Source organism: Thermothelomyces thermophilus, chromosome 3 (assembly GCF_000226095.1).
Source record: "Thermothelomyces thermophilus ATCC 42464 chromosome 3, complete sequence".
NCBI classification, from domain to species: Eukaryota; Fungi; Ascomycota; class Sordariomycetes; order Sordariales; family Chaetomiaceae; genus Thermothelomyces; species Thermothelomyces thermophilus.
The window spans coordinates 1,350,547-1,374,772 of NC_016474.1; the positions used below are offsets into that span (position 1 = coordinate 1,350,547).

The 24,226-nt window shown below is 57.4% G+C and overlaps 7 protein-coding genes across 7 annotated transcripts; 5 read left to right on the top strand and 2 right to left on the bottom strand.

Annotated features, from left to right (window-relative positions):
- The first annotated feature begins 626 nt into the window (after positions 1-626).
- Positions 627-2,646, top strand: MYCTH_2092086 (uncharacterized protein). Its single transcript, XM_003662730.1, has 2 exons — positions 627-1,474; positions 1,549-2,646. Exons 1-2 carry the CDS (start codon positions 793-795, stop codon positions 2,016-2,018), a joined length of 1,152 nt encoding a protein of 383 aa, XP_003662778.1. The 5' UTR covers positions 627-792; the 3' UTR covers positions 2,019-2,646.
- A 1,169-nt stretch (positions 2,647-3,815) lies between these two features.
- Positions 3,816-6,255, top strand: MYCTH_2303791 (uncharacterized protein). The gene is made up of 3 exons (XM_003662731.1): positions 3,816-4,135; positions 4,230-5,753; positions 5,887-6,255. Exons 1-3 carry the CDS (start codon positions 3,950-3,952, stop codon positions 6,082-6,084), a joined length of 1,908 nt encoding a protein of 635 aa, XP_003662779.1. The 5' UTR covers positions 3,816-3,949; the 3' UTR covers positions 6,085-6,255.
- A 2,768-nt stretch (positions 6,256-9,023) lies between these two features.
- On the top strand, positions 9,024-11,694 carry MYCTH_2079474 (uncharacterized protein). Its single transcript, XM_003662732.1, has 3 exons — positions 9,024-9,078; positions 9,488-9,695; positions 9,775-11,694. Exons 1-3 carry the CDS (start codon positions 9,044-9,046, stop codon positions 11,095-11,097), a joined length of 1,566 nt encoding a protein of 521 aa, XP_003662780.1. The 5' UTR covers positions 9,024-9,043; the 3' UTR covers positions 11,098-11,694.
- Positions 11,695-12,590: 896 nt separating this feature from the next.
- On the bottom strand, positions 12,591-15,610 carry MYCTH_2303798 (uncharacterized protein). Its single transcript, XM_003662733.1, has one exon. It carries the CDS (start codon positions 15,345-15,347, stop codon positions 12,783-12,785), a length of 2,565 nt encoding a protein of 854 aa, XP_003662781.1. The 5' UTR covers positions 15,348-15,610; the 3' UTR covers positions 12,591-12,782.
- Positions 15,611-15,781: 171 nt separating this feature from the next.
- MYCTH_2303799 (uncharacterized protein) lies at positions 15,782-17,901 on the top strand. Its single transcript, XM_003662734.1, has 3 exons — positions 15,782-15,984; positions 16,100-17,498; positions 17,615-17,901. Exons 2-3 carry the CDS (start codon positions 16,116-16,118, stop codon positions 17,729-17,731), a joined length of 1,500 nt encoding a protein of 499 aa, XP_003662782.1. The 5' UTR covers positions 15,782-15,984; positions 16,100-16,115; the 3' UTR covers positions 17,732-17,901.
- A 211-nt stretch (positions 17,902-18,112) lies between these two features.
- Positions 18,113-19,357, bottom strand: MYCTH_2109950 (uncharacterized protein; the record flags this gene model as incomplete). The annotated part of the gene is made up of 1 exon (XM_003662735.1): positions 18,113-19,357. One exon carries the CDS (start codon positions 19,355-19,357, stop codon positions 18,113-18,115), a length of 1,245 nt encoding a protein of 414 aa, XP_003662783.1.
- A 2,280-nt stretch (positions 19,358-21,637) lies between these two features.
- Positions 21,638-22,780, top strand: MYCTH_2303801 (uncharacterized protein). The gene is made up of 4 exons (XM_003662736.1): positions 21,638-21,790; positions 22,014-22,133; positions 22,203-22,581; positions 22,664-22,780. Exons 1-4 carry the CDS (start codon positions 21,771-21,773, stop codon positions 22,736-22,738), a joined length of 594 nt encoding a protein of 197 aa, XP_003662784.1. The 5' UTR covers positions 21,638-21,770; the 3' UTR covers positions 22,739-22,780.
- Positions 22,781-24,226: the final 1,446 nt, after the last annotated feature.

The window sequence follows — 24,226 nt, forward strand, 5'->3', positions numbered from 1 at the left end:
CCTCATTGAAGCGAAGAAGCTTCAATTGAGTGAGCCTCTGAGGATGTACGTAGTACATTGAAGAGTGAAGGAAGGCTAACCCTCCAGATTTATCTCACCGGCCATTGGATGCCACACTCGGTCTCCTGCGGCGCTCCTTCCCTCTATATTGCCTACAATTCAGGGTGTACACGCAATAGAGGTGTGGCTGGGGCTAGTACTTAGAGTACTGCATTAGTAAGTCCCTCGCAGATGGTATAGGCCATACCCCGACAAGGTTGAGCCTATAGCCTATGAAACGAAGCTTTATGCCTACTCTGGGCCTTGAGAGGTGCGCGAAGCGTATACCATAGTCGGCATATTTGACTCGAATGACCGTATATCTCTACCATCACCATCTGCCTAGTCCCCGTCGTGAAGTCAGCAGCTAATACAGGACTCAGAGTTGGACGATATTGTGGCAAGCTCTCCATTCGCTCGCGCGTTCCTGGTCCGCGGAAGCCGGATTCGCCGAAGGGTGGTCCGATGAGTGGCCCGACACTTTTGAGAAGAGCACCCAGGACGGGAAATTGAATTTCTGGGCCGTGCAGCAGGATTCATCAGGGTCCTGCATCTTCCCCACTGCCGATCGTCTTTTTCTCTAGCCAGCACCTCCACGACGCTCTTTCACTGTTTGTACCCTGGCGATCATTCATTCCTGCACGATCGACCGACTCCCGACGCTGTCGCAAGGCAACAAGCCTCTTTGTCGTTTTTGCAGCCAGCAAATACCCGCCCTGGCTCGACCGCCGCCGACGCCGGTTTCCCAACCTCATGATGGCGAACGCAACGATCGCGTCCGATCTGCCGCCGCTTCCGGTCTACGAGGTTCGGCCAATGCCCGATCTCCTGCCCTTCATATCCGACTTTTGGTTGTCGACCATCATACCACACGTCGCCTACTGGATCGTGTCTCTGATCTTCCACGTTATCGATATCAACGACCTGTTTCCGCAATACCGGCTGCACACGCCCGAGGAGATTACCCAACGCAACTTGGCGTCGCGCTACGAAGTGGCCCGGGATGTCATTATCGAGCAGATTATCCAGATGACCTCGTCCGCGATTCTCTCGATGACAGAGCCGCGGCAAATGACGGGGATGGAGGATTACGAAGTCGCGGTCTGGGCCACACGTATCCGGCTGGCCCAGCGCGCACTGCCGACGATCCTGGCGGCACTCGGGCTCAACGCCGCTGCCATCTCTAAGAACATGGCTGCGTCCCACCCATTTATCGCGGGCGCTCTGGCGGGCGGGCACTACCCGTTCCTCACGACGACGCTCGACGACGTTACCGGGACCGCGGTTCCCGCGTTCGCCACGTGGGAGCTGTTGCTCGCCAAGGCCATTTACTGGGTAATCATTCCCGCGTTTCAGTTCTGGGTTGCCACTTGCGTCCTCGACACCTGGCAGTACTTCTGGCACCGCGCAATGCATGTGAATAAGTGGATGTACAGTACGTTGACCCGCTTTCGCCTTTCTCTCTCTCAACATTAAGGATGGGATCAAACTGACCGCTCCCTGCTCCAGCCCACTGGCACGCCCGCCACCACCGCCTCTACGTTCCCTATGCCTACGGCGCGCTCTACAACCACCCGGTCGAGGGCTTCGTGCTCGACACGCTAGGCGCGGGCATCGCGTACAAGGTTGCGAGGCTCACCCCACGCAGCGGGATGGTATTCTTCGTGTTCGGCGCCCTGAAGACGGTCGATGACCATTGCGGTTACGCCCTGCCGTGGGACCCCCTTCAGCGCATCACGAGCAACAACGCGGCATACCACGACATTCACCACCAGAGCTGGGGCATCAAGACCAACTTCTCGCAGCCGTTCTTTACCATGTGGGACCGGTTGCTGGGAACCATGTGGAAGGGAGATACGACGCTCAAGTACGAGCGGGCTCGGGCCGCTGCTGCAGGTAAAGCCTTGAAGAAGCAGGCAGGAACGGGTGTCAGCAAGCGAGTAAACGGCAAGGCTGAAGCGAAGAGTGATGCCAAGTAATTTTGGATTCGTCTCTCTGTTCAAGATTCGGGGAGCCATTCGGTGCCACTTGGCTGGGCCGGATGTGAGACACGGAAGGGCTCCCATCCTGTATAGTGTTCTCTGTCTTGGGAAGACACGACAGACGAGAGCTGATTTTGGATGCGCTACCGAGAACTGGTTTTGACAGAAACATCGGCGAAACGAGGTCAGGTATCGAGCAGGGGAGAAGGGGGCGGGGCGTTCTGCGTTGCGTTGGCTTTCTTCGGTTTGCAACATCACACAATTACTCCTCTCCTTCTTCGATCCCGTTTTACCCCCTTTCCCCTCGACGAGACTCGAGCGCAACTGGGGGCTGGAAAGCAGTTCTCCATCTCGGCATTGCGAAAGACGAAAGACATCAAGAACGCCACGTACATATGGGCACCTCAGTGTCAGGATGAAACCCGGGGAGATGACGATGATGTACGGCTGCATCTCCTAACCTGTATATGAGGATGGGAGGAGAGTAATCAGGTCATGACCAAGTGAAAGGAGCGTCGCAGGGCGGGTGGGAGGTGACTAATGCTCGCTTACTTTTTGCACCCAAGTTGCACTAATGCTCAAACCATCAATACTTAATGATAATACTATTCTTATTCTTGCCTTGCCTCGTGTTCTTTCTCTCTGACCCTATCCTATTTTCTTTGAAAATTCATGGCCTGCCGCGTGTGATGGTCATGGCCCAGGACGGCTGAGGGTGGTGGTAATACTTAATATCATCGAATAAATGCTGTGCGGCAGGTGTAAACATGTTTCCATGCTACGATCGGTAGGACATTTCACCTCTGTTTCCGAACGGATTTTCCACTCTTCTCTCTTTTCTTTACCTTTATTTACCTTAACTGAGGGATGGAGTGAATAATTACTGGATTGGTGCTTGATATTCTTAGCGCACCTTCCTGCTTTGGAAATCAGCCCTAGAACTGCGGCGCATCCTCCGTCGAATACCCAATGAGTATTTCTTTCGGTGCGTCAAAGAGATCGAGGAAAATCGCCGTGTCATCTCTCGTCCCGGTGTTATGTTGCTTTGTTGTGGCTCAAAACGGCCTCCAGAGGGCCGCTTTTGAGGTTGAACTTTGAGGAGGGCCGCATGTACGGTTGCAATAATTATTACTACGCGGCCGTACAGACGAATCCTTCGTGTCGCACGCTGACGGGGCCGAGACCTCGGCCCCGTGGTCTTAATAAGAACAGCAGGTATTCCTGGACCTTCTCTGCTTATTAAATCAATTCCGAGTCGGAAGTCGGCGTATTGGCCTTTCATCCTGCGACCGGACCGGTTCTGCTACAGCTCGGTGGCTGCAATCAGTACAGCTCAGAGAGGCTACAAAGGTACGACACCACAGCGGTATTCGCGCCGTGGGCGGCACTCCTAGACCAACTGTTACGGTCTGCAGAAGTAGGTGATAAAAGCGTTGATTGTTCTAAGTGCCAGAGGCACTTAGAGATGCTATCTAAATACATGTCAACACCCTGGCTCGTTATCCCTGTTGGTGGGTCAGTCGGATCTGACCCACAGACAGCCAAATGCTGTAACAGGTTCGGTCGTCCTATCCGACGTCCGACTCTTCAAAGATTTGAACCACGGCTAGTTCTCGTCGAACCAACACATTCGGTGGTATGGCAGGCGGGTCGAGGCCATGGCGGCGCAATGTCATCTTTGATTCTGGCCTGGGATTTGAAAAATGGGGGGAGGGCCGCGACGAGGTTTCTGGCCGACGAAGCAAACCCTGCCTAATTAGTCCACTCGGGTTTTTGTTAATTAAGCTACAGCACATCATTCTAGACATGGCCTCCAACCTGGGCATGTACATTTACATATAATTATTGCTTGCTCGTACTTGGAGCCTCTATATTTCCCAGACCACATTCATGGTGTTCGAAATCGCAGCCCCAGACGCGATTACGCAATGGTCCGACCTTACGACCCGACCTTGACGGAAACCGCAGTCCGAGTAGACCCTCGAGACTCGAGGGAATACGCCGGCAACCAAGAAGCGTCTCCCCTCTATGACATATGCCACCACCCGGAGAAGTACACTAACGTGCGGTATTTCGATCGGGAGATGGTTGTGCTCGACGATGCGAACGCAAAGGTATTACCTAACCTGCTCGCCTACACTTCTTTTCTTCTTCGCCTTCTCAAATCCGGCTTCACTGACACTCGAGGATCAACGCCGTTTGATGCAGTCACCCGACCACGTCATCCTCATGCCGCGAGACACGTCAATCAAAGAGATGGCCTGCTTGAAGACCAAACACCTTCCGCTGCTGTATCGATTCCGCGACCAAGCGCACAGGGAGATCGAGCGCATGATGCGGGTCGATCCCGGGAGGATCCCGATGTTTCGGGTCGGCTTCCACACGATACCCAGCCTCTTCCCCCTCCACTGCCACGTGCACGACTGCTCCCTCAGCACCGACAAGATGTTCCATGCCCGGCACTGGAAGGTCAACTTCTCCAACATGTTCGTCGCCTTGGACAGGGTCATCGAGGAGATCGAACGGACCGGGCGGATCGAGGTGGATGCCGACGCCTACAGGCACGACTGGCGGACCAGGCCGATCCGCTGCCCGGTGTGTCCCGGCCGGCAACCCCAGTGGGAGGCCGACATCACCGAGCTCGCCGCCCACTGGCGCCGACACGTCGACGAGTGGAAGTCCGGCCGGGCCCCGCTCCCGCCCAACGTCACGCCGGCAAGGCTTTGGGAGCCGTCGTACCCGGTCATCTTGACCACCCGGAGGCGCTCCGGCTTCCTGGGTCTCCTCGGCGATGAGCTGGACCACTTGAAGGCAGAGTTCCCGGGGCTCGAGATCCACTCCTACTACACAGACGAGTGGCCACGGATCCCCAAGTACGTGCTCGACAAGACCACCGTCTACCTCTCGGCGGCTGAGCTGCCGCCGCCCGGGTACAGCCTCCCGCGGCTCGAATGGGTCCACCTCGGCTCCTCGGGGCTCGACCTGCTCGCGGCGCACCCGTACAACACCCACCACCATCGCGGCCTCCGCGTGACCTCGAGCACGGGCTCCGGCTCCGAGGCCGTCGCCGAGTGGGTGCTGATGAACACCATGTTCCTGACCCGCCGCATGGGCGCCGCGCTCCGGAACCAGGCCGGGCGCGAGTGGGCGCCTCGGGCGCTGACGGGCTTCCGGACCATCAGCCAGCTGTCGGTCGGCATCGTCGGCTTCGGCTCCATCGGCCGGCACGTCGCCGAGCGCTTCCTCGCCCTGGGCGCCAGGAAGGTCACCGCCGTCAACACGACCGGCCCGCCCCTGTCGTCGTCGTCATCATCCTCCCCCTGTGGCTACTCGCGGCTGGGCGAGGTGACGGTCCTTCCTCTCCTCCAACGAGGGGGAGATGGAAAGCCCGAAGCAAGAGGTGGTGGCGGCGACGACGACGACGAAAAGGACGGCCTGCGTGAGTTCCTCCGCGACCAGGACGTCCTCGTCCTGGCCGCCCCGCTCACGCCGGAGACGCGCGGGCTGATCGGCGGGGCCGAGCTGGCGGCGCTGCCCCTGGGCGCCGTCGTGCTCAACGTCGCGCGCGGGCCCCTGCTGGACGAGCGCGCCCTGGCCGAGCGCCTCCGGAGCGGGCACCTGGCCGGGGCGGCCATCGACGTGGCCGACCAGGAGCCCCTGGATGCGGCGAGTCCCCTCTGGGACGTGCCGAATCTCGTCATCACCCCCCACGTATCCGCTTTCCACAGCAAGGTAATTAAGCGATGCTTTTCTTCTTTCTTTTGTTTGTTAAACAAGAAACAAGGGAGAAAACCCCAAAAGAATTGAATCAAGTAATATCCGTCAAGTAATATCTCCGTCAGATGCTAACCCCACGCGAAACCAGTACAACCAAAACATGCTCGCCATCTTTGAACACAACTTGCGAGCTCACCTCTGCCACAGGCCGGTAACGGAAATGAGGAATGTGGTTCAGCTGCCAGTGCCATCCGAGCCGTCGCCGCTAGGCTCGAAATCAAACGCGGCCCCGAAACGACCAACCAAGACCGCGTATGCTGTCAAAGAGAGCAGCAGCAAAAACTAGAGCAGCGGCGGCGGCAAGTTGATTGGTTAATTATGGCATCATAACGGGACATGTACCCTGAAAAGATTGGAATTTGGCGGAGTCAGTGGGAAGCGCTGACCCCAAAGACAGACACCAAAGGTGTTACAGCTCAGCCGCCATCTTTCTTTCCCTCTTCTCGATTTTGGGGGAAGGGCGTGGGCTTCTCGAACGAGTATTTGAACGCTACGTTGGGATGACAGAGCTCGATAAAGAGGAGCGAGACAATTCGCTATGAGGTTGTTCCGTACACAGAAATTACAGAATAAGCAGCCATCATTTTTCTATCCCTAGATAGCAATTGCTTACAAGATAGGTAAATGCCTAGTTAGGGAGTGTAGCCCGCCTAGGTAGGTAATCAAGGTATATCACGGATGGAAACGAATGCTCGCCCAACAATTGCGGCCGCAGCCCGCAAGAAGCAAAAAGCTTTATCGGCCGTGCGCCGCTAATATATCGGAAAGAGGGTGAAGATGGACAACCCGGGCGAAAAGTCCGGGATGAAATTGTGATCGTTCCTTGACTCGAGCTGAAAGCAGGCCGCATCCTCGCAGCCCAGCGCTCCATTGCGGCGACTTTGCATGAGCCAAAGACGAGGTCATTCCGGATGCGGCCATCAGCGAGTTTCTGAGTAAGCCCACCCATTAGTTGTATCATTCTCAGCAAGCTGAAATTCCCAAAGCGGCAAGATGAAGCCGGCAAGACAGACACATTCGCAATCAGCTTCGCATGGGTGAGACCATTTCAGCGAAAAAAAAAGGGGGGGGAGGGGGCGGCCATACTACTACACTACACTAGCCTTACGGCAGGCGCTGATTGGGACAGAAAACGACAGCTGACATGACGAGAAGAAGGTGCAAGATTTAACACAAAAATGCAATCCGCATCTGGTGATCCGTACTGTGCGACTGTTTGAGCGCCTGCATGTTTTGGCTCGTCATAGCATAGTCGGACAGCGTGGTCCAGGAACCCTAACCTGTCGCATTGCAAGAAACAAGGCAGGATTCCATGATTGTTCCAACCCCAAGTTTACACGCAGTACGCAGCACAAAGCCTTTGAGACCTCGAATCTTGCAATTGGCCAATCAGGATTGCCGGAGGTGAGCGGCTCGCAGAGTGGGTCCTTTGTTTCAGGAACCGGTCTCTCAGTCTCGCTCACTCATCGTCCCGCGATCATCTGGAATCTCGCCTTTGTGCCCCTGGAAGATGGAGCCGCCATCTCTCATTCTCGAAACCGCTCCACCATGTCATCATGTCGAGAATGCGATCACCCCATCTCTGTTTCGGAGACAAGAAGCCCCCCTCAGCTATTTCTCAGCCCTGGACGGGCAATTGCGATAGGAAGAAGGAAGCAGCCATACACTTGCCGGTCGAGATTTGACAGCTGAACTTCGAACGAATATTCGGAAAACACGTGGATAATTAAACTACTATGTAACCAATCCCATACTCCGTACAGTACGAAGTGCATTGCTCACTAATTGGTGGTAGTTCCCTCGAGGTTCATCCAGCTGAGGTTACTGCTTGCAACCACTTCGAGACATTGATGCGCCAGCGCGCAATAGCCCTGTCTAGCTCTCCTTTCTGGAAAGCCATTCGCAAAGCCAATCGTCGTCCTGCACGCGAGCCCACACACATACACACACACACGCAAACAAACAAACACAGAAAAGGAACATGGTGGGTGGCCGTGCCTGCAGCGCCAGCCGCGTGCGGTCATGCCGATTCGCAGGATTGAACAGTACGGAGTACATGCTGCAGGTACGGATTCGTAGGTATGAACACTTTTGCTGCGCACTTGCGCGGCACAGCCGCTGGCAGGACGAGGTCCTGAGGCCTGAGGAGAATAGGACCTCGGGTTGGATGCAGCCGCCCGATTGATCGACTGCACCATCTCCTCGATCGCCCGCGCCCGGCCCGCATGGTTGTAAGTGGTTGCAAGTGGTTGCCAGGGGCACCCCCGTCCCCGGGCCCTGGGTGAGATGAGCGAGGCATGACGGCGGCCCAGTCCCCAGCCACCGATCCTCCAGTCAGCCCGGTCGATATCCGTCATGCCGCTCGATTGTGGCGACAGGGGGCCAACAATGCACGCCTTCGGGCCCTTGCAGCCCCGTACACTCAATAAGGATGACTATTACGGAAGTAATTAGTGCATGTATGTATTGTACGTATGTACCTCCGTACGGGGTACATACAATGCGGCACGTCATGGACGCTAGTGGTGCGCTAGTGTTTGTATCGCTTGGCGGCCCCCGAACCCTGCTGGGCGTGGAGAGCCCTGGTTCAACCGAGGGGGAAGGAAATAATGCTCGTCATGACAATCCGCGGGGGGGGGCCGCCATCAGTGCCCACCACGCAACTCTGGCGATGGTTAGTGTAGGTTTCGAGATTTCTTTGAAAAGTTGCGCCAAACCCACCCCGTCCCACCACGTCTCTGGACAAGTCGACCCCCATCAATCGCGGCACAGCACTGAGTTGGGTGAATTCCTTTCCTGCCTTCGTCGACGACGCCGCAACCAACCTATAGTGTACACTACCGCACCCTGGCTGGGTCTTGGGGGGGGGCCAGGGGGGGCGCCACCAATTCGAAACGCTCTACCTCTGCGACCTCTGCTGCCGGTCGCTTGCGTGGCTTAAGCGCTGACCACTCAATTGGGCGAGCCGTCTCTGTGAGGGCGCTACACCACGGCGCTTCCGAGTGCCTTGTTGACATTCCCATTGGCCGAGACGCCGCAGTTTCAGCCGGAAAAAAAGGGCTGCCACGTTGGACGCTGCCCTTGTTCCTTCCCTCCATCAGATTCGCGTTCGGGTACTGCCGCCGTTTTGCAGTTCGCTCAAGGCAGCGACACGCCGGCCGTCCCACTTTATTATAAGACAAAGTTGCTGCGCCTTCCAGGAACTGGTCCGCTGAGGCGCGCCGAGCCCAGGTAAACCGTTCGGCATGGATCCCAACACGACTCTTTATACCTTCATGCTGTGAGTTCCTTTTAGAAAGCTTGATCTCGCTTCTTTCTCTATCTCCCTCCCTCTCCCTCTCTCTCTCTCATCCCTTCTCTTGGTTCCCCCGGCCGCACGTTCGTTGCTCAATCTGGGTTCTGCGTTCGTTGTCTCCAAATCTGTTTCTTGTTTTCTGGCTATTGTATTCGGTCACTCTTTCTCTCGCTCAAAAGCAAGCATACACCAGTCAACTGTCACTCTCTTGCTCGCGTGTAAAAATTAATTGTATGTTTTCCTCGCGGTCATATGCCGTTTCCCTGGAATCTTGAACATTTTGAGTCGGCTGCTCGAACTGTCGAGAGGTTGCTCTCATCGGAGCCCCTTTCGTATCTCGATGGCACTGTTATGTCTCATTGCTCCCTCGTTCCGAGACACTAACGCATTTCAGGCGAACACCCCCTTCGGTTAAAACTGTCAACTTGATTGGATCCTGGGACAACTTCACTAGAGGCTATACAATGGAACGCGACAGCCGACGAGACCGCGGCCAATGGAAAGGTTGCTATGCCTTCAAGGACATCACTTGCGAAGGTGACGCCGGCAGCGTCCCAAAGCGGAACGGAGGGCTCAAGATGGGCCACACATACTATTATTACGTGAGTCTCGCAGTCTCGCTCGTTCACTCCCACAACACAAACGAAACGAACCAAATTCATCGCTGACTGAGACACACAGTATGAACTGGATGGAGCCTGCGAGACACATGACCCATCGCAGCCATCAACAAATACCTGCCCATATCTTCCTGGCCAGACCGTCAACACGCTCTACATCCCCGTCGAACAATCAGGCCGGAAGCGGAGCGCGTCCATGACCTCGCTGAACGAGGCCGACTTCAAGACGATGGACCCGACGAGCAAGTTCGTAACCCCGCGGCCAGCGCCGACGCCTCCGGAGCCGGTCCGCCGGCTGGGGTCTGCGCCCCTCTGGATGCAGCAGCACCAAAAACGCCCGTCCAGGTCACCTTCACCAAGCTCGCGCTGGCACTTCTCGACAGCTCGGAAGCTCTTCAGCCGCAAGCCGAGCTCATGCTCGCTTAGGGATGTCATCACTCAGGCTCCGCAGGCCGAAGACGAGAGGAGCCTCAGGTCGGAGGGGAACCGGTCAAGGGACATGTCACCCGAGTCGCTGCGCAGATTTCTGGTGGACGACGCCGCTCCCGCGGAGGCCGAACACGAGGACAACAGCCGGCCGGCGATCGATATCCCGGAGGACATTGCCGAAGAGAACGAGGACGACGACAACTTTGCCACTTCGGCCGTCTCGGAAACCATGCCGTTCACCGGCCTATCACCTCCCCCGCCGCGGTCTCTCTCCCCTGCGGGGTCCACCATCTCAACCCTGAACAAGAAAAAGGAGGAGGCTGTGCCGCCCGGAGCCCAGAACTCGCACACGGCCGTTCCATCCGCGCCAACACGCCAGCCACCGCTCCTGCCGACCATCTCGACCGCCCGAGCCTACGTGCCCCACCCCGGCGAGTTCCCTCTCTCGGCCTTGGCCTGCCAGCCCTTCCCGGACTCCCCCGACTCCGGCTCCCCGCCCGGCTTCTGCCTCTCCGAAGCGGAGGAGGAGGAGGAGGAGGAGGAGGACCTCGACGTGGACATGGACATGGACATGGCCGAGAAAGGCCGCGACGGCGCCCTCGCCTCCTCCACTGCTGGCGCTGTTGGTCATCCCAAGAGCCCCCTTGTCGCGCGAAACATCGCCGCCACCCTGTCGACGTACTCGCTCCCGCGCACTGCGGGCACGGATGCGGGCAAGCTGGTCGCGGCGGTCGGTGGTACCGGCAGCACCGGCACCGGCACCGGCACCGGCGATGCCACCACCACCACCACCAACATTCCACCCGTCTCCTCGAACGACGAACGGTTGGCATCGTCTACTGCTGCCGACGCGGTATCTGGCCCCTTGCTGCTTACGAGCCCAATCCCGGATGCCGGGCTGGAGGATCTAGTCACCGAGTTGGGCTGGATGGTGGAGACTATTGGGCGGTTTTGACCAACCCTAGTTTCCAGTTCCATCCTTTTCATCTTTTTATTTTTTTTCTGGGTTTCTATTCACCCTGGATCTGGCTTCTCTATGTTCTTGGAGTTCACGCAAGCGGGATACAGGACTGCTTAAAAAATTAGATTCCCACTGGCCTTGCTGGGTTAGGCGTTTTTGGGTTATTGCATACATTGAGCGAGGGGCCTAGGGCGCGGATTTGGATAGATACCTTGGCCCTTTTGATTGTATCATATGTTATACTCTGGTGGCTTATATTAGTGGGGAAGGAATGGGCCGGAGCTGACTTGCTTTGGGGACCATGTGGGAGGAGGGAGGATCATGTATTTTGGATTGGGAAAACTGGCTCGGCTCTGGCCAAGATGACCTGGTGGGAAAGGGGTGACAACGGTGGAGGATAACTAATGAGAATGAAGAGGGATGAGTGTCATGGGTGAATGTGATGGTTGCTTCGGTGATGATTGCCCCGCAATCGGGTGGTTGGAAAACAACAAGAGAGAAGAAAGGATGAGGGGATGTTCAATGCGCTGGATCTCCGGACACTCTGTGTCCGGTGATAGAGCCTGCTCGAATCGAACTCTTGACGCCCCGATGGCCGTCTTTGCCCGAATCGCCAGTATCTTTTTTTTTTTTTTTCCCCTTTCTTTCTGCTTCCTCCACCCTTCTTGTTCTCTATGTTGATGCACTGCCCTACCGCCATCGTTTTCTCGAGCAACAATGCGCGTACCCAAACCTCTTCCCGAGGACATTCACAATGCCCCGTCTAGCTCGAACCTCCCGAGAAGGAGTCTCTCTAGGAATGTCATCATCATCGTCATCATCCGACCCCCAAAATCGCCTCGAAAGTTGCTGCCCATTTTAGAAGAAGAGAAAAATGCCCCTTGTCATGACTCGTCGCACCATCTCTTTTCCTTTTTCTCTTCTTCTTCTTCTTACCTTGTTTTCCTGCTAAACCCCACCGTCCCATCTTCTTCTTCTGACATCAGATGATCTATCCAGCCCCGAACCATGTTTACTACTACTACCTTATCTCTTGCCAAGAGTGGGAAAGAGAACTTCCCGAAACCCTTTTAGCGAAGTGTATGTCCGTACATTAGCATCAAAGTGGAGTCGGGGTGCAGATGGATCTGGACGAGGAGGCACGAACACAGCCACGGGAACTGCACTAACACTACAGACTATACTTGGACTAAACAGAAACCTGAAACGGCGCGATCGCGACTGTGCCGCACCCTCGCGTTCGTCTCGTCCGCCTCGTCCCAGGCTGTCTTTGTCTTTCGGACCTGGCGCCTCGACAGTCCGCGTGGGGGGCCTGGGAAAACGGAGTCCATGATGACGAGCGTTAAGTGGCACTGAGCTAGCTGGGCTTGTTTTGTTTACTTATTAGCCCCCTTTCGTTCTTCACATATTCCATGAGTGAGACCGAGGCCGCTGCACCCTGGATAAAGGTACGGAGTGCGGAATACAATTCACTCAAAGGCGATTTCTGTGGGAAAAGCGGCTCATCGCCCAATTCCCGTCCTCAATTTCGTCCATTCGCCTTGTTTTGTGTTTCATTGTAATGTGCACCAACATGTTATATAGGACCCTGCGATGTGAGTGTAATATACACAGAATCAAGATTCTTGGTGGATTATACAAGTACAGCCAAATCTAGTAGTACATCACCGCTCACAAAGTTACACGTTCGCCTTTCGAAACCTCTCGACCAGCGGGCCGCCCATCAAGCCGTGCTCGTAAGCCAGGTGCCAGAACCGGTGGCGCCAGAACCTCTTGCCCTCGCTGCCGCCGTGGTGACCGGCGGCCTCCTCGGCCTTGCCGATCTTGCGCGCGGCCTCGACAACGCGCATCGCCGCCTCCATGTCGCCGGCCTCGACCAGCGGCCGCAGCAGGTCGTACAGGGTGCCGAAGGTAATGGTGCCCTCGCCGACGAAATGGCGGTCGAAGATGTCGAGGGCGCGGCGCACCTCGCCGGCCTGGCAGTACCCCTTGATGACGCGGTCCCAGAAGACGGGGTCGATGCCCTTGTTGTCGTGCAGCCGGCGGTTCTCGATGAGGGCCGTCACGGCGGCCGCGTCGGGCGGGTCGCGCGAGAAGTAGTGCTCGGCCAGCATGGTGTAGATGTGCGAGGTCAGCTCGAGGCCGCGGCGCCAGATGTGGGCGAGCACGGCCTTGACGGGCTCCTCGGCGCGGTCGCCCTCGCGGAGGAGGAGGTAGAGGATCTTGGCGTAGGTCTGCATGTTGATCTCGACGCCGGAGGACTTCATGGCGGCCAGGATGCGCTCGACGAGGGAGATGACCTGCGCGGGCGGGAGGTCGGCGATGTTGCTGAGGGTGCTCTCGAGGAGGACGGTGAATGTGGCGACGTCGGCGTGTACGTTGGCGTCGCGCATGGTGGCGAAGACCTCGTCGATGCCCTTCATGTCGCCGCGGCGGACGAGCGGGCGGAGCAGGATGTTGAAGGTGTAGATGTCCGGGTTGATACCCCGCTTGGAGGCCCAGGCGAGCACCCTGGTGGCATCGGCTTCGCGGTTGAGGCGCAGGAGGCCCGAGACGGCGGCGTTGACGGCCTCGACGGCGGGCTTGACGGCGACGGCGGCGTAGCGGGGATCGTCCCGCGCGTCCCAGTACTTGGCCATCTCGTCGAGGGCGCGGAGGCCGGCCTGGGGCTCGCGGCAGGCGAAGAGGCCGTGGATGCGAGCCGTCCAGATGGCCGCGTCCAGCCGCAGCCCCGAGGCCAGCAGCTTGTCCCAGACGGTCTTGATGCCGCGGGCGTTGTTGGCCTTGGCGCAGCCGTTGAGCATGGCTGTCCAGGTCTTGGTGGTGGCCTTGATGCCGATGCGCTCCATGCTGTTCCAGACCTCGATGGCCTGCTGGGGCCGCCGCATCATGGTGTAGGCCAGGATGAAGTAGTCGAACAGGTCGGGCCACTGCACCAGTTCGCTGATGCGGGCGGCATCGGGGACGGGAGCATCGCCCCAGAGCTCCAGCCAGGCCTTCTTGACCATCTCAAGGTCCCTGCTTTTGACGGCGTTTCCCAGCTGCCGATGGATACTATTCTTCCGTTGGCTAAAGGTCTGTCCGGAAATGGGCCTGAGAAACGCCTTGACCTCGTCCTTTCCCCTTTTTTTGGGCCACACAAATCGGGGCAGATCTGGGAAGGTGTCGAATATGGGCTTGAAGTCCTCCAGGCGGGGCGGCCGCGTCCGGAATATCAATCTCTTCATCATCTGCAGAAAGGGAGCGGCGTCCCCGCTGGTGGCGCGGGCAGGATTGAACGTGTCTGTGAGCAGCTTGTACGTTGCAAACGCCGCGAAGGTCGGTCGCAGCAGCGACGGGACAAGGTACTGGGGAAACATGGATCCAAATGCCTTCTGAAGCGTGGTCCGTTGCTGGGGTTGTGTTCCCGCACGCTCCGACTTTGGCTTGCCCTCTTCCTCTTCGGAGGCATTGTCCGGCGAACCTTCCTTCACGGCAACACTCTGCGCGCAGAACGCCCGCCAAGCCCCAAGCAGGTCACGTAGGAGAGCGTCTCGCCGCGCCATGGCAGTCTCGTAGTCCTTAAGAGAGGCGTACGCATCGGGGACCGTGTCTTGTCGGTATATGTGCTGAACCAGCCAGAGCACAAGAGTAGCCCAGGCGGAGGGCCTCAGGACGTCGAGCTCAATCATGATCTCGGTGATGCGGGTGACGCTCGGCAGCTCGTTTGACTCGAAGTCTCGTGGCTTCTCCAGGGCAAGCCTATTCAGGAGAACGGCGGCAATCTGGTTCTTGACAATCTGCGGGACGCCCGAGCCCTCCTTGGTTAACTGAGGATGCACGACCTCCTCAAAATATGCGTATGCTTGGGCGAGCGTGGCGCCCTCTCGCTCCATCATTGTCTGAATCCGGGCTACGTCCTTGACGAGCTCGATGCTCGCCGTTCCGCCAGCCGAGACTCCGGGCGTAGCAGGCATTTGAGTTTGGTTCTGGACGATGCTCTGAAACATGGCGACCGAGGAGGAGCGGCGGGAACCGATGGGATGCAGGGGGGCAGAAGGGACCGGGGAGACCGGGGGAGTCCCGTCCTCCTTTTGCGGTTGCATGTCGGCATGGCCATCCTCGACGACGGCGGCGCTGCTGAGACTCGAGATGCCGCGGCGCATTCGGGCACGGGACGTAACGAGCTGCCTGAGCTGGCATCGGAGGCAGACATTGCCTACGGCGCCCAGTTCGCGCACGGCCGTGGTCGTAGTCGTGGCCATGGTCGCAGTCGTGGTCGCGATCGTGGTCGTGGTCGTGGTCGGGATCGTGGTCGCGGTCTCGTCGGAGCAAAGTCCCAGAAATCGGGTTATGGGGAATATTGCACTCCTACAACGCCATCCCGCACCACGTGGATGAAGATGGGTAACGGGACGCGGAAGCCGTTGAGCTGGCAGGGGCGATTGCAGCACAGGTGTTGTGGTGCCGTGCCCTGTCAGTTCCCGTTTCGGATCGAAGTTACGGTCGTCAATCTCAAAATTCGTTCCGAGTTCGTCAATTCAGCAATCGCGTCGAAACTTTGCGCCTACGGTACACTACGGCGGAAACGGCAAGCGCGTGCCCCACCTGTAATCCGTACTCCGTAGTCCGTACCTGCTGTGTTGACTTGACAGGGGTCTCGAGGTGCTTGCCGTGGGGCCTCACCGCTACGTCCGGGCTCGGGCAGCGGGGCGAGGTGTCCCGGGTCCTCCTACGTCACTCAGAACTCGGCGTCAGGCACCATCCCCCGAGACTGCCTTCTCCATTGTTTCGCGACTTCTTACCATAGATTATTACACTGCATTGTACTGTACACTACAGGTTGTACGCCCACGCCCGAAGTTGCGACCCATACCCGTACCTACCTTCCTACTACATAAGGTAGGTGTGTTGCTTTAGGCATAAAAGAATTACCTGCCTAGGCACTTAGCAGTACGGAATCCTGTGCGCTAAGCCCGGGTTCTGAGCCCAAACCTTCCTCCCGAGTAATCATTAGCGAGGCCACAAACACAATGACGAGCCTAGTTCCGCGTCCGCCTTACACTGATGAGGAGCTCCGGAAGCTCTACCCGGAGGGCCTGGAGCTGCAATTGGTGCAGATCCTGATGCGGCACGGCGAGCGCACTCCCGTCTCGGCTCGCTTCCAGAACGCCGGCCTGAAGCCCTGGTGGCCCTACTGCGCCAGTGCGCGCCAGATGCGCTCCGTTGTCCTCGCCGCTTCCAACGCCACCACCGGCAACCACGCTTTCGACACCTTGGAATGGAAACGCCGGCTCGAGACCTTCGGGGACGACGACGGACCCGTCCTCGCCCGTGGCCCCAACGCCGAGCGCGATGACATCTGCGACATGGGCAGCCTGACCGATCTAGGCCGCCAGAGCACGTACAACCTCGGCCTCCGTCTGCGCAAACACTATGTCGACCGCCTCGCCTTCCTACCGCCCACCATTAGCTCTGCCGACTTCCTCTACCTGCGCTCCACCCCGGTCCCCCGCGCGCTCGAGTCTCTCCAACAGACCTTCTCGGCCCTGTACCCGCCGTCCGCCCGCGAGCCCGGCCCGGACGGCAAGTTCCCCACCCCCACCATCCTCACCCGCGTGCCGGGGGACGAGACGCTCTACCCCAACGACGGCAACTGTCGCCGGTTCGCCGCCCTGTCGCGGGCGTTCGCGCAGCGCGCTGCTGACAGGTGGAACAACACGCCCGACATGGAGTATCTCCAAAAGATCTACGGCAAGTGGATGCCCCCGGGCTCCAAGGTCGCCGTGGACTCGCGACCCCGCCTGTCGGGCATTATGGACACGGTCAACGCCACGCTCGCCCACGGACCCGAGACGAGGCTGCCCGACGAGTTCTACGACGAGAAGGCGCGGGCAATCATGGAGAAGATCGGCGTGGACGAGTGGTTCGCCGGATACAAGGAGTCGAGGGAGTATCGCATGCTGGGAATCGGCGGCCTGATGGCCGACATTGTCGGCCGCATGGTCGGGACCGTCGAGCAACAGCCGCGGCCGGGCGGCGGCCGCATCCGCTTCGGCCTGAGCGGGTGCCACGACACGACGCTCGCGGGCGTTCTGGCGAGCCTGGGCGCGTACAACACGGACCGCTGGCCGCCATTCACGAGCCACATCGCAATCGAGCTGTTCAGGGAGTCCAAGGCCGCATCAGCCCCGCCCAGCGAGCCGGCCAAGGGCAACTGGTGGGCGTCGATCCTCGGGTCGCCGCCCGCGCCGGCTAGCATCGGGCGTAGGCCGATGACGGAGCTGACGGCCGCCGAGAGGGAGAAGCTGAACGGTTACTATGTTCGGATACGTTACAATGACGAGCCCGTCACAGTCCCGGCCTGCAAGCTGCCCGGGAATCATCTCGCGGGAGACGAGTCATTCTGCACCTTGGTAAGTGTGGAAAGAAAGAAAGTAAAAAAAAAAAAGAAAAAGAAAAGAAAAGAAAAGAAAAGAAAAGCCGCTGATTGGAGGTGATTATAAGAGGCAATAGCTGACCAGTGCAATAGGCCGCGTTTAAATCCGTTGTCGACAAGTTCACCCCAAAGAATTGGAAAGAGCAGTGTCGCATGAATAGGGACCAGCCGGCTCTGCCGACAGGGGAACCTGAGTGGGCGGGCTATTAAATAAGCGAGCCGGTCTGGAGCATATTCCGAGGACGTGCCGCTAGTATCGTCAATCATCATCATTAGCCAGGAGTCGGTATAAAAGGGAAGGGCGTTTGATACATGGTAAAAATGGGCAGACCTTGGCTACCTCGTCCTTTTGGACAGGTTGGAAAATGATAGCTCAGCGGACAGCGCGTTGATTGGTTCTTTACCTCAATGATACCGTGATACTATACCGGGTGAAGCAGAATAATAATTGAAGAAACCAGATGACGCGGTAACGGGACATTTCACGGTCAATCGTCACTCAGTCAACCGTCCACTTGGAGATTCGATGGGCCGCTCTCGTACCGATTGAATGATGTTCCTTTCTCGTAAACACTCTCGACGGCCATTGGATCAAGTCATTGACGCGCCGACATTGACCTTTGCCATCATATCACCCAGCTCCGCGAGCCTCTTCTCCTCCGCCTTCTCCGCCTTGGCCCGCCTCTTCCTCGCCCGTCTCACTTCCAACTCCACTCCCGCCATCTCAGCACTGAGCGTCGCCAGCCGGGGGATGATCTCCTCCACTGCCTTGATAGAGTGGCTCTGGGCTTGCCGGAGGGGCAGAGGGGTGAGGATGCCAAACCAGCGGAGGGGGTCGGCAGGTTTCGGTTTGGGCTTTTTCTTCGTCCCCTCGTCGCCCTCCTCCGGCGTAGTAGTGGCAGTAGTGGCAGTAGTGGCGGTAGTAGTGGCGGTAGTAGTTGCGGTAATGGTAGAGCCACCTCCCCCCCAACGCTTCTCATATTTGTCTCCCTCTCCATCACCGTCACCGTCCCCGTCACCGTCAGCTTCGCCTTTGCCTGCTTCCTTTCCCACCAAGCCAGATGCGCCCTTCCCATCTGGTCCGGATTCTTCTTCTTGCCCCGGTCGTTTAACCGCGCTCTCCGAATCCTCTGGCTCACCCCCTGGCGGTGGGTACACCTCGACACTAAACACCGGCCCGGTCCATCCACCGCCCTTTTCCCCTCCTTCTTCTTCCCTCCCACCCTCGCCCTCTCCACCGCTCGCACCGTTCACCGCCCTCGCCCCCTCTTCTTCCCCTCCGAGCCCCGCCGTCGCAGCCGCCTCCGCCTTCTCGGCCCCGTCCGCACGCCCGTTCGTCACGGCTCTGTTGTCCTCCTCAAGATCAACATCTCCAGAACTCCCTTCTTCCCCTCCTCCCGCACCGCCGCCGCTGCTGCCCCGCGCCCGCGCCCGCGCTTGGGTCTGCGCCGGCACCGGCACCGGCACCGGCACCGGCATCCGCACCCGCACCCGCCGCACGGCCTGCATGCGCTCGTCGTAGTAGTCGCGGCCGTAGTAGCGCACGCCGCGCTCGGCGGCGAAGTTGGCGCGCGCCAGGTCGCGGAAGACGGCCGCCTGCAGGTCGCCGAGGCGCGTCCTCAGGGCGGCGTACTCGTCCAGCAGGGCGAGGTAGCGCGCCAGGAGGGCGTCGATCCTCTGGGACTCGGCCTCCGTCACCAGTTCCGGCCCTGCCTGTGCCCGTGTCTGTGTCTGTGTCTGTGCCGGCTCTTGTGCTTGTTCCTTTGCTCCCCGTCCTGTGTCTGGTTCGGTGGATGGCGGGGCTGGTTCTGGGTGAGAGTCGGTGTTGGAAGCCATAATGTTCAGAACAAGTATTGAGTGTTTTTCTTTTTTTCTTTCTTTTTTCCTTCCTTCTTTTTTCAGTGGAGATGAATCCGGTATAGTATATGGAGTAGTTGAAGGTGTTTCGATGTTTCTGGTTGAGACTGAGCTACTGTGTTTTCGTAGTGTACGTACGGAGTACTGTATGTACTGTACATAGTTACATGATCGGTAGTTGCCGGTTGAGAGATTGATTGCAGGTTGGGTTGTCGGCCCATGGTGATTGGTCAGTTATCCTGCAGAAGACCCATTTTCAAATATCGGAGTCGCGTGGTGATACCCCAGTATTCTCCGACCTCTAACTCCGCATGACTATGCTGTATGTACGTCCGTATACGGAGTACTGCATACCATATTGGAATTCGTACAGTACAGTACGGAGTACGGACGTACACATGAGTGCTAAGCACACCTGAACCAGGGTACGGAGTACAACATTACCCAGTGTAGTACCCCTGCCACCTCTGAAATCCGTGATGCTACCAACACAGCATCAAGCAAGACGGGCAGACGTCTACGGCACAATCCAGGAAAGTAATCGGACCTCATTCGAAAAAGCCCCGAAAGATAGACCATGCGCGGGGTGCCGAACAACAACCACTGCCAGATATCCCAGACCCACGGACAGCAATCAGCCGGATATTGGCCCCGGAAGCCATCAATCCCTTGACCGCCGGGCAAGAGCATGAGAGATGAGGAGCAAACGCCAACAAAACGAAAGCTTCGATAGCTTTCGCGGCGATGCCCCACTTGCGCGGGCTTGGCTCAGAGGACCCTTGCCAAGCCGAAACCTTTCCACAGTGGGCGCTTGCTATCCGTTTCTCTGCCTGGGTCGCTTCGTGCTCCATCGATTCGCTACTAGTAGTGTTCACCACAAAAAGAGGAGGTTTCGCTGGCCCATCCTTTCCCTGTTTGTCGCAAGCCCTTGGAGATTGGAGCACAGGCGCCCCGCGTTCCTCATGCAAGACCTTGCTGTCGCTGCAATGCGACCGAGCGGGAATTTCTACGGGGAGAGAAAGAGAGAGACAGAACCCAGACCTTTCGTCTTGCAATCGGACTTCCAGCCGCCGGTAGGCAAGCGTTTTCGCCCTTTTGTCCCATTCAATCGGATAAGCCATACCGTAGAATTAGCACCAACTGGCGCAATTTGGCCGACCCCGAGCCGTATGCATACATGCGGTGCATGTATTCACCGCATGTATTTTGAGTACTCGCAAGTATACATACGCGCCTACACTATAGAGCATTGCCGTACTCACAGAGCTTTACTTGCTTGTACGGCATTTGTGCCGCTGGTGTTGTATCGAGGCGGAAACGGACGTGGCCTACACTACCTTGGTCGACTGTGGATCGTGCCATGATAGGGCGCCGCAGCTGTCGCACCGCATTTGACCAGTCTTGCGTCTTCCAGAAGCCAACCAATGCACCTTGCCAGCTGCAGCCGTGGGCCGCTCACCCTCTATCAGTGCGCCAGGAAGCCCGCCCGGACCATGGGCCGAAAAGGAAACACACTGCTTGCATGAAACTCTACACGAGTGTGGTGTTAAAGTTTATGCGTTTTATGGCGTCTTTCTCCATTGCCGAAACTTGCACGCCCGTTTCAACTCGGCCTCGTCTTGCAGTTGAGGTCACGGCCGGGACTCGATGTTAGCTCAAACCGGCTAGCGCAGCCGAACCCTTCCCGGCTGTCTGCCACCTGGCTGCTGGGATCCAACATCATCGTTATCACCAGTCCGGGTCAATTGTGACGAGCATCGAGTGGAAGGCCCAACCGAATCTGGGAAGCCTGCTTGGCCCCAGCGCGCAGGACCCCAGCCAGAGCCACTGACCGCTCGCCTGGACATTCTTCCTCAGCACCTAGTTTCTCTCCAAGCTCCCCCCGTTAATCTTACGAGGCCGCGGCTTGCACGGTCGCAACAAAACCACCAGCTCCCTTTAATTCGCAACCCGGACCGAATCTCCTTCCCCCCTCCCCCCCAAAAAAAATCAATTGTTGTCCAGCTGCTCCCTGCCTGCTCTTGACGATCCATTCTTGCTCTATTTGTCTGAATCGACCCCGGCGCTCCCTTGTCTGTTGCAGAAACACGCCGTCCCCTCGACTCGAAACAGCCCACCGCTTCCATTCGACATCGTCGGCTCCCGCTGCTTGCCCAACGCTGAAACCGCCGAACCTCTGCTTCCTACTTCCTGTTTCCCGCTTCCCGCTTCCCCATCCCTTCCTCGCCTCTGGACTCCACTCCGCTCTGCGGACCTTTGAAATCGCCAGCGGTCTGCAGAGTGCGCTGAGGGGAAGACGAGGTTGGATGCAAGGCTTCGCTTGAGGCGGTAGACGAGCCAAAGTACTCATTTAAAGAATCCTGCTCCTGCACGGGAGCCCCCAGTCCCGAAAATGGTACTCGGAACCATCAAGTACGTCCGTTCCAACCCCTTACACGGCAGTTGAAGCGGCCCAAGAGCGAGCCATGACGTTTGTTCGGGACCTCGTCCAAGGATGCCATCTCGCATCCGTGTTACGCGGGAGATACCGTTCGAATGAGATGTGCTCCTGTCGCCCCGATTGCCGCGAATCATCAGCTGCTCCGAGATGGTGATTCGAGCCTGTCGCTGACCGAGTAACCGCAATAATCTCTAGGTGCGTGGTCGTCGGTGACGGTGCGGTCGGCAAGACATGTCTCCTCATCAGTTACACGACAAACAAATTTCCTTCGGAATACGTCCCCACGGTATTCGACAACTATGCTGTCACGGTCATGTATGCCGCGCCCCGGGCACCATGCCGCATCTAGACTCGTGCGATGCATGGCTAAACAGTCGCGTCTAGGATCGGTGACGAGCCCTACACGTTGGGATTGTTCGATACCGCCGGACAGGAGGATTACGACCGCCTACGCCCGCTCTCGTACCCCCAGACCGACGTCTTCCTCGTCTGCTTCAGCGTCACGTCTCCTGCTTCGTTCGAAAACGTCCGCGAGAAGTGGTTCCCCGAGGTACACCACCACTGCCCCGGCGTGCCGTGCCTCATTGTCGGCACCCAGGTGGATCTGCGGGATGACCCACAGGTGGTGCAGAAGCTGGCCAAGCAGAAGATGGCCCCGGTAAGGAAGGAGGACGGTGAGCGGATGGCAAGGGAGCTGGGCGCAGTCAAGTACGTTGAGTGCAGCGCGCTCACGCAGTACAAACTCAAAGATGTCTTTGATGAGGTGGGTATCGGCACTCATGGACGGTTCGCGTGACAGCGATGGATGAAGAACAAATGCAGACTAACCAACCATTTCTTCCTAGGCCATTGTTGCTGCGTTGGAGCCTCCCCCGCCCAAGAATAGCAAGGGCAACAAACACAGATGCCAGATTCTCTAACCTTGGCTTCGACCATGTGGTATAATAGTTGTCAAACCGGATCCTTTTTTTTTTTTTTTTTTTTTTTTTTTTTTTTTTTTTTACTTTGCCTGGGAATTGGCTCGTTAGGATAGAAGGGCCCGGACAGCTATATACTCAGGTCACTTCTGCCAGCCTTCGAACCTTGCGGCTTGGATGTCGCCTAGGCCGAGCGCGCAGCAATTGGACAACAATCACCCGATACCCGCTGGATGGGAGGAAAAGGAGTACGGTTAGAATCCGAGCAATCCCCAAGTGCTACGTTTCTTCGAGATCTGTCAGTTCCCGTCAGCGAAGCAGCAGCAATTCATTGGACACGAGGGCTAGATTGCTCACTGACCAGTGAAAAGGGCGGTTGGGTTGGGATTGATCAATGTTCAATGTTCCTCCCTCTAGAGAAAAAGAAAAAAACATCAACCCCAGCTCATTCGGCTTCTGGGTATTCTTTTCTCCCCATCCTGGCAGCCCACTTTTTCTTTTTGATTTGGTTCTCTCACTCTTGTCGATGGGGCGGGCAAGTTCATCAGCCGACGCAGGAAGCTTTCCGTTTTGATAGGACAGTACGGCGATTGGAGTGCAAATAAATCAAGGTTCCTTTCCTTGTTGGGCCTTCGGTGATGATGCCACTTCGAGCACCGAAAACACTCCTCTATGCATGGAGCCATCAATTTTACTAGAGCTCCTTGCGCCTAGGCCTGATTGTTCAGCATTACGGAGTGGTATAGGTTGTATATGGCTTATTGGGCAACACTGGAGAGCGCACTTCACAGCGCAGACGGTTGGGGGAACCTGAGTGCTTTCGTTTTGTACACTGGTCCTTCACTTCCACATCCTCGAGCCAACCGGCAGCTATTGACTCGGACAGGCGCCACATTGATCCGCTTGGACTCCATTGATTCTGTACGTACGCGGGGAGGGGAACAACAACCAAGAGCTGTTCCTTTTGACTTGAGACTGTAAGTCAATCATGTTCTACGATGCAGACAATGATCTGGCCACGGATGGATGCGGGGAAAGGTAAGGATAGACACGGAAGAAGCGGGGAGAGAAAGGTTCACACCCGACATTGTTCGATGCACACGGTCGAGTTGCTCTTCGCTTTGACTGCTCGACCTGACATGCTAATAAGAATGGAGGAGGCGCAACTGACTCGGGTCATCGAAGGAACGAGTGGAATGAGTCATGGCTTGGGATGAACCGTCCGGAGACGGGCTGTGATGGCGAGTCCAGGTTATTCAGTGCGGAAGAAGCTAAATGATAAGCTTGCTGGCCCCCCCTGACTGGGCGATCGACGACCTCACCACATGCAACGTAACTTTCGGATGACAGCACTACAGACTGTGCGAAATGAAACCCAGGTGTGAAACAGCTTCCCCCATGCAAGCGGCGATGGCTTATCGCGACACGCATGGGTTTGCACCAGCAATGTTGAGCAGCCCAGCACATGGTAACTGAATGTCGACGTGTTTT